Source organism: Octopus sinensis, linkage group LG2 (genome assembly GCF_006345805.1).
Source record: "Octopus sinensis linkage group LG2, ASM634580v1, whole genome shotgun sequence".
NCBI classification, from domain to species: domain Eukaryota; kingdom Metazoa; phylum Mollusca; class Cephalopoda; order Octopoda; family Octopodidae; genus Octopus; species Octopus sinensis.
Window position 1 is genome coordinate 8663803 of NC_042998.1, and position 10000 is coordinate 8673802.

The following is a 10000-nucleotide window of genomic DNA, read 5'->3' on the forward strand; positions in this document are numbered from 1 at the left end:
ATTTGCTAAACTAAAATCAGAAACCAATTGGTCTAGGAAACTAGATGGTAAAAGTTTTTATTTTTTCATTTCGTTCCGGTCGGATTTTATCCCTAATTTTGTGATTATAGAACCTAGCTGTTCTTTCTAGCGTGTTGAATCCCACGAGTGGATTCCTTATGTGTTTAAATGTACACTGTATTTTATGAGTAATACATAGTCTTTGGACTAAATTTTTATACGATAGGCCACTGGAAGTGAAAATTTCTATTAATTTCCATTCCCCTTCGATATGATTAAGTATATATATATATATATATATATATATATATATATATATATATATATATATATATATATATATATATATATATATATATATATATATATATATATATATATTATATATATATATATATATACTATCCCTCTAGCGTCTAACGTCTGACCTCTAACATTTGACCTCCGATCTCTGACTTCTGAAATCAGAACACCATGTTGGATCGTTAGCCCCTACACGCATTTTTTTCTCTCCTTGTTTTTTTTCTGTGTATCTTTCTGTCGAAGACTTGTTTTATTTCTATTCCTGAGCGCCATACTAATACATTATTCGTTTGTACTCCACCTGCCTTCGTCTTTTGTTTATTTTCATAAACCTTCCCGTTATCTATCTATCTATATATATACTGGTATTCCGTCGGTTATGACAATGAGGGTTCTAGTTGATCCGATCGATGGAACAGCCTGTTTGTGAAATAAACGTGCAAGTGGCTGAGTACTCCTTAGACACGCATACCTTAATGCAGTTCTCAGGGTGATTTAGCATGACACAATAGGTGACAAGGCTGCTCCTTTGAAATATAGGCACTACTCATTTTTGTCAGCTGACTGAACGGGAGCAATGTAAAATGGCGATTGGCTCAAGGGCACAACGAGCTGCCGGGAATCGAACTGGTGACCTTACGATCGTGAGGCGAACACCTTAACCACTAACCCACTGACATATTGCCTTTATCTTTCTGTCTATCTACTTACCTGCCTACCTACTTACTAATCAACCCCTACTTGCAGTTTTAGCAACACCTTGTGCCAACGTAAACAATTTGTTTTGACGAAGGAATTTATGGCTAAAGAATGACTAATTCTTAAAGGGACTACATACTATAAAAGGTCATTTACTTTCTGTTAAATGCAGCTTAACTATTAAAACTAGCACGTCACAAGGACTTATCCCCATTTCTTCTTCTTCTTCTTCTTCTTCTTATTATTATTATTATTATTATTATTATTATTATTATTATTATTATTATTATTATTATTATTATTATTATTTATGGGTTTTTCTTCTTCTTTCAAATTTGCTTCCATTTCTTGCCGAGTGTCTTCCCGACTCCTAGGGCAAATAAACTCATAGTATACATTGGTAGGCCATTAAACTAAACTCACTAGTTCGTTCATTTCTTTTTTCTTTTATAGAAATAAAGTTAAATTAAAATACATGGGTAGTAATAGTTCTCACATCGACAATGCTCTTCTCAATACGTGTGATGTACCAGTTAAGACAATCTTTTGCACTTCTTGCAGGGATGGTAAACCAGGGATCATTCTCATATAATTTTCGGTTCCCTTCTTGATCCTTCCTAGTGCTCCTACGATCACTGGTATTGTAACCGCCTTGAGATAATACTTTTTCTCAATTTCAATGAGCAGGTTTTTATATTTTCTGAGCTTGTCAAATTCTTTCGCCGAGATATTATGATCACAGGGGATGCTCATGGCGATCAATAAGCAAACTTTATTGTTTTGGTCTTACACAACAATTATTATTATTATTATTATTATTATTATTATTTATTATTATTATTATTATTATTATTATTATTATTGTTATTATTATAAAGGCGGCGAACTGGCAGAAAGGTTAGCACGCCGAGCGAAATGCATAGCAGTATTTCGTCTGTCTCTACGTTCTATGTTCAAATTCCACCGTGGTCGTCTTTGCCTTTCATCCTTTCGGAGTCGAGAAATTAAGTACCAGTTGCGTACTGGGGTCGATCTAATCGACTGACCCACTCCCCGAAAGTTTCGGACCTTCTATCTAGAGTAGAAAAGATTATTATTATTATCATTATCATTATTATTCTTATTATTATAACTAGTAGTAGTCGTAGTAGCATAAATACTCATGTAGTTTTTTTTCTTCAATCTATCTACAAAGCTTTGACAAAGGGCCACATAAGCAGAAAGTCCCTCTCTAAGAATATGAGCTATTACAAAGAGGGAGGATTTGGGGTGCCGGCACATGTCTGTGATGATGTCCAACCATTCTAGGTTTGGCGGGGAAATTAACCTTGATGCTTCGGTGATAACCGGAACGAAGTGAATTTGTGGCTGGGCGTCTCCACGTTCTTGATATTTCTATTTTTAATTCAACAAAGTTTACGAGCTTCTCAACTGCATCGTCTGCAACTTTTCATTGGAAACGACTGGAACCTCAGTTATAAAGTACTCTCTTTTCTTCCCCCATGCCATGCATGATATTATCTCATCTTCGGTGTTTAATTATTCTTCCTGAATATCAAAATTCTATTGTTATCTTTGAATTACGAGGTTTATTCAGAGTCATTTTTTCATGGGTGATGGTACCACCCACCTAAACTGTTATATCTGGACTTTTTAAATAATCAACGTAATTGTAGACAGACCTCATCAGGCTCTCTCGCGTATTCTTTACCTGAACATTATACAATTTGCTTCAGTATAAACAAGTATTTTTTAATCATTTTAAAAATAATTTTTTAAAATCATCATCATCGTCATCATTATCATCATCAACATTATTTTTTTCTCTTCTTTCTTCAAATTTTCTTCCGTTTCTCGCCGAGTGTTTTCTATACACCTAGGACAGTGAAGCTCATTGTATTCATTCCCAGATTACACACGCAAATTCACAGGTAAAATGTGTATTTCAAAAATTAATAAATAAATAAATGATATTTACCCACTACTTCTGCTCGTGATCAAAGATGCACATCTCATTAGCCACTAAGGGACGTGCTCAACTGGCTAAGGTCAACTGGTATTGAGCAGAATATTTGCTGCAGGCCATCGTTTATACCAAGACAAAACAATGTACATGATAACACTTCCAATCAGTTAAGATCAGAAGCCACGAGAGCCACTGCCCGGTACTGCATCAGGGCATTTATTATTATTATTATTATTATTATTATTATTATTATTATTATTATTATTATTATTATTACTATTATCATCATTATTATTACTATTATCATCATTATTATTACTATTATCATCATTATTATTACTATCATCATCATCATCATCATCATTATTATTATTATTATTATTATTATTATTATTATTATTATATTATTATATTATTATTATTATTATTTCTTGATGCAAAGCTGTATTCTTTGTATGAAGTTTGTTAATCTCCATGTCAGTTTGAATCTCCATGTCCTATCATAGGACGAGATAGCTTGGAATCGTTTTGCGTGGGATTGTTGTCTTGGGGACGATATATTTTGGAATTTTTATTATTCTGCCGCATATCCAGATTGTAAGGATTTGAGAGAATCTGTATGAGTAGTTCAAGATGTTGATGAACTCTTTCGGGCCTTAGGTCCTTTAAGTGTATATTTGTAATTTTTCGTCTTCCATATATTCCTATTGTTCATGAATGGAAGATATTAAGGTCATAGTTTTGGTTAGAAGTTGCGTCTCATCCCTTTTAAGATTTTTGGCGTCTGTACTAGAAAAATTATAAAAAAATTTTTTTTCTCTGTTTTGCTTTGCTTTTCGTTTGATTTTGTCTTTGTTGAGTTTTTTGCGATGTGTGTGGTAGGCATGTTACTTGAAGCCGCTATTGTGAGATATGGCTATTCTTAAAGTTACCAATGCTGTTCATTTACATATTATACTGCTGGCTCCATAATTTGTAATGGATGCGAATATGCCATACTTTTCTGATTTTCGTTGCCCCTCGAGCCATAAAATGCCATATGAGTTTGTTGTATTCATTAGAAAAGTTTGGGAAAAGACTGCTAAAATTAGCTGTTTTATTATACCCTATTTAAAAACATCTTTACCTATTTCTTTATTACCCGCAAGGGGCTAAACACAGAGGGGGAAAGCAAGGACAGACATAGGCATTAAGTCGATTACATCGACCCCAGTACGTAACTGGTACTTAATTTATCGACCGCCTCGGCGGAATTTGAACTCACAACGTAACGACAGACGAAATACGGCTACGCATTTCGCCCGGCGTGCTAACGTTTCTGCCAGCTCGCCGCCTTCACCCTATTTAAAAACATCTTTACCACGATGCTTTTGTTTGATTGCAAGACTAAATAAAAAAATTATCAAGAACATACGAAAATAAAAGATTGAAAGGAGACAGGGCATGCTAATTATCTCAAAGCACCTCTGATAAACTTCTGTCGACCATCGTATGATGACAGTGTTTGTATCAGATTCCTTTAGTTACAGAGAGTATAAAACAATATAAGGGTAGACTACTTTCACTTTCACAGTTATGCATGCACGATGCATAATTGTAGTTGGCGGTTTTTCATTGACTCTATAAAGTCAATGTTTGAAGTCGCAGCACTACTATCCTTTATCAGCGTATTCACCATTGAGTTCGAAGGACATCAGCTGTTCCTCTTCCCACGAGAGGATTCCAAGAAAATGATCTGATTGGCGATATAATATTAGACAATATATGATAAAGCATGTACTTTAGAATAGGGATATGAACTTGGTAACCTGAAACTATGAAAGGGTTCGATTCCTGATGGAAGAAATTTGTTTTAGATAATACCGTTATGAATAGTATAAATGCGGGACATGTTTACCTTAAAAATAGGCAAACAGGTATATTAATTTTCATTGCAGTGACTGGCTTAAGTTTGCAAACGTTTTGTTTAGCATCTCCAAGTTAGTTCTGATTCAGTAGACGTATGATCAAAGACGTACCAGACATGGCGCTTCCACTTTCTTCGGATTTAGTGTACCTAGGGCTGCATTGCTTTAACGCACACACAATGACAAGACTTATAAAAATGAGAAAATAAAATGTTGAACCTTTGGAATTTATTGAAATGATTTTCACTGCTGACGTTCATTATTTACAATAAATAAACATAATTTTTAAACAGAAAATTCCTCGTTTGTTGTTTTGTATATTTAATAAATATTTGTCTTTCTTTTTTTCTTTCAAGTTCGAAAAAGAAATACCGGGATGGCGTTCACGACATACTCGGAGTTAGCGCTGATGGGCACTATTCAAAGCAATAAACAACGGGGACGTGCAACACTTATGAAAAGCGAAGGCCAGTACTTGAACACCATGTTTGATACTTACATTGACTTCCAGCGGAGTGAAGGTAAGTTCTTTTCACATTAATAGACTTCTTTCTCCATTTTGTTATTAAATGCTAATATGTGCTCGAACAAGAGGTAGGGAGACAGCTACTGAATTCGGATGAAAGAGGCCGCTCTGATAAGAACAGAACAGGCAGACAGAAAAAAAAGAGTGAATATGTGAACTAGTAGTTGTAATATGTTTTGTGAGTGAACTTTTGCCAATCAACTGATTGGCATTCATTTTAATGCAGTTTTGAATGTTTGTGCGTGTAACAACAGAACTGTTCCAGGTCAATGAACCAATGTGGTTAATACTTGAGATATTATTGGTTACCAACTATTAAGAACAGGAGTATTTGATGGCACCAAACACAAAAACCTAGTTCTTAGTGAAGTTTTTGCAGCAATATGAATGGTTACATGAGAGACTAGCCTAGATTGTGAGCCAGATTATTTGTATAGATTTGAATATTTTAGTTTGTTTTTCGTGGAGAGAAAGCGTATGATAGAAGATTCCCATTATATGTATCGTGGCTGTGCTTTTATGCTATCAAAAGAAACTACCCTGTCATGTCCGCATTGAAGTCTTTAGGATGGTTGCAATGCAAATCTGGCAGAAGTTATATTGAAAGTATATGCGTAATGCCTGCATGACTAGTGTAAAAGAGAAATGAAGTGTGGTATCGCATGCATAGCCGTGTGAGTTTTTAGAAGTAGCAGCAAGTATTTTGTTGATATACTGAAGTAAGGATGCGAGGGACATAACTGAACTCTAGAAAACACCAGACTGTATACCAAACATCCCTGGCAACACTCAGAAAACCGTGCAATAGTATAGCCTGACATCATATTAATCTGTGAGATAACCTGTCTTCTAGACCCAGCTCTGAGGAAGCTATATAGCTACTGAGTAAATAGAGAAAATGAAATTGATAATCAGCTGATAGTTAACGACCATTTATATCACCTTTGAAAGGCAGTATGTGAGGGTAACAGATTACTCGGAAAGGTTACCTTTTTATGAGGAATGGAATAGGACACACTTTAGGATGATTCTGGAGATGCGATAGACTGCTGTAGATGGAGAAAATCATTGAAGAGCTTGTTGAGAATATAATCTAGTCCTGAAATGCACTGTTGCAAGATAATATTAAATGAGAATGGTCGGAAGAAGTTTGGCGTTGGTAGACTGTGTGTGGTAGGACTGTTATCGGAGAGTTAAGAAGAAGCCTTTTTTTTAAAGCGCGTACAACGTAGTTAGATGCAAAGCATTAGCAAATAAAGTTTCTTTAGTTAGCGTTCTCTTGTGAGAACAATCTTGCGAAGAGTAGAGTATGGAGGTGAGAAAGTGATGAAGTAAATTTGGAGTGTTGGTGAGTCTGTAAGAGATGGGCAGTCCCGAATGCCAAATATGTCGGTCTCTGCGTCGGCAGAATGAGAGGAAGAGGTGTATGAGAGCCAAGAGTTGAGTTGTGTGCATTAAAGTTACCATGAATTAGAACTTCAAAACAGGTTAGATAGATAGATAGATAGATAGATAGATAGATAGATAGATAGATAGATAGATAGATAGATAGATAGATAGATAGATAGATAGATAGAAGGGCAACGAGAGAGAGAGATTTGAACTTCTGATGCTGTTTATCCAACAAAATAATTATTTTAGCAAATACTTCCTTTTCCCAGGGACGATTTATTTTGCCGTAGACATTTTTTACGTCTTAGTTTTAATGTTTAGAGAAAATTCAATAACTTGTAAAATGCATCCTTTTTTTTTGTGTGTGTGTGTGTGTGTGTGTGTGTGTGTGTGTGTGTGTGTGTGTGTGTGTGTGTGTGTGTGTGTGTGTGTGTGTGATTTTAATATAATCTGAGAATTGTCCTTGAAACTGTATCAAAATAAAAGGAATGTAACAGGCTTTAAATCAAGCAGTTCCTTTGACTTCATATTATTTGCTTTATTTTTCCTGCAAAACAATGAAACATTGTTCAAAATTCATCAAACTGCATATATCAGCCTGTATAAACTGCGTATATTAAATTGTTTGGACTACATGCATCAAAGTTTAGCAGTTGTTCCACATATAATGTATGCTTTAATTAACCTGTTTCTATAATTGAAATAGGTCTAATCCTAGATTTAATTTGAAATAAATGCTCTTTTACGTACAAATATTGTAATAAATAACAAGAATTGCCGCCAATTAAGTACTGGACAAACTGCAAGACCTATAAGCGATTGTTGTAGATATAACAACATAATTGTGGAACTGACAACAGTTTAATAGGATTGCAGTGCTTATTCTCCTCCGGAAATGATTTTCCACTGCTCTCACTTGATGGTTCAAAGATGGCTACATCTTTGTCATGAAATTTAAAGTGGATATAATTATAAATGTCTAGTATTGTTTTTAAAAATCTGGTTTTGTTTTCGTTAATTTTTGGAAGAGCAGAACATACATAGCGCTACATCTGCAAACTAAAACTCTACTAATCCCACATTGCTAAATAAATGAGATAAAAATAACCTCGGATACAACTCTACTCTTAAGCTTACTTAAACTAACGGGACATTATATTCTAGCTATATAGTCTAAGATGAAAAAGAAAAAACTTCTATTGTGCATCTAATCAATGTTTTTTACATATATATATCCATGTTAATGATTTATACAATCTTGTGTCTGAAAAAAGCGAAAAAGCTATCATAGACTCCCTTTCCAAAGAAATTGGCGGGCGTGTTATTTTAGCTACTATCTAAATCAATACAAAATTTTATCACTTGCTACAAAATATGAGCTCATTGTATGATTTTTACAATATAAACTTTATTAAACACTTAACTCACTATTATTTATTTCTGACTTGGTCACAAAGTCAAAAATATTTTTTAAAAAAAAGCGGAGTACAGATGATTGGATCAATCCCAATATCTGAACTCTGAAGGTAAAGAGCGGTAACCTAATAAGTACAAGTTAACGATTTCTGCCAATTCACTGTCCAAATTTGTGTCCCGATTATTAAAACAAATGGTGACATGCCATAGAGGAGAGGAAACAAATTGATTCTTAAAACCGAGTCTCCGGAAAAACTGTCTCCATTCATATTGAAAGCTATTTCATTTTTCTAACATTACTAATTTTCTTGATAGAGAACGAACGTTAAGAATTCATATTTTCTCTTCCAAGAAATTCCATGCTAAATTCTCACATAAAGAAAATGATTGTCATACTGTCTTTCATATTTTTCAGTGGTAGTGAATTTGAAAAGCCTCGATGGCCGTGAGTATGCAGTTCGGTTCCCAACACAACAACTTAAAGAAGACAAAGATAAAAAAATATTAGTTCGCTTCCTGAATTTAAGATCGAACTCAAATGGTATTGAACTGTATGTTAACTGCGTCAATATAGGTCGTGACAACACAGAATTGCCCATTAGAGAAGTTGTATTTAGCAATCATACTGTGGTAAGTTAAATAATATTCTTTTATCAAGTGTACATTTAAAATCAATAACAGAAGTGAGAACTAGACTAAAATACATTAGGCTCACTTATATATCTCGGTTCTAGGTTTAATTTCAAACACCGATTTTTATCACTTACAATAATTCTTATCAGCCCGTCTACCTCCATGAAAAAGTGTTTTACAGATGCAAATACCATGATCACTCTCAGATAAGTGTTTAGTTTTGTGTGTAGTGAAGCCCAAATATTTCCAATAGTCAGAAGACGAAAAGGAAAATAACTCCATTGCAATCCCCTTAAATGCGAACACTAAATCTTCTACATTCCCCTAAAACCCAGTGAGAGTCTCAGTTATGAAAAGCAACCTCTCTTGTGCTGCTAACGCGATAAAGCGTCACGGCTTCCGTGTCTTCTTACGTTGGGTTAAAAAGCCACAACTTCCTGGCTTTTGGGTACGTTCGTTTTTTTGTAAGCATTTAGACCAGACTTCCAACGGAGAGATATTGCGGCCTCACGACGCGACGATACCCATTACACTTTTGCATGCGTAATACCACCACTTGTCAAACGGTATACATTGAAGATGTTTCCCATCAGAGACCCGTGATCAAGTAGTAGGGCCGCACGTTGTGGTTAATGACTCGGGAGGCTGTCCAACAAGCTGATGCTTAATTTCATATCCTCATCTTCCCCAGTTTATGACTGATGCTTCCGATACTCAATGAATATAGAGAGGCCAATCGGGGGTCAAATACAACCAAGTGGCTACTAACAGCGAGTTGGTGGCTTGTGGCAAATCGAGAGTCGTAGTCTCTCTCACACACACCAACTAAAAATAACCATCTACCATCGTCGACTTGCAGCCGTTCAAGAAAATAACATCAACCGTTTTTATATAAATTTTTATACAAATTTCACATTTGATTTTACTGAAGAGAAGAGTTATCTATAAATGCTTATCAATATAGGATTCCATTATTCTATATTAAGTCTATAAACTATGTTTGGAATACAAGACAATATAATGGATTTTACACATAGATATTACGGATTATTACAGAACACTTACCAAGGAAGCATATATGGATTTAAAGACTCTCATACTAAAGTGTACTTGCCAAAATCAAAAGCAGTAATATTTAAATTTTAATTTATATTTCAA

At 34.7% G+C, this 10000-nt stretch overlaps 1 protein-coding gene across 2 annotated transcripts in view; it reads left to right on the forward strand.

Moving 5' to 3' along the window:
- The window catches only part of LOC115229883 (cartilage oligomeric matrix protein), a 142886-nt gene that overhangs the window by 64279 nt on the left and 68607 nt on the right, over positions 1-10000 (forward strand). For both annotated transcript variants that reach the window (XM_029800152.2, XM_029800158.2), the window contains exons 2-3: positions 5232-5396; positions 8625-8839. In XM_029800152.2, coding sequence (XP_029656012.1) covers positions 5232-5396; positions 8625-8839 — 380 coding nt within the window. The remainder of the gene's footprint in view (positions 1-5231; positions 5397-8624; positions 8840-10000) is intronic.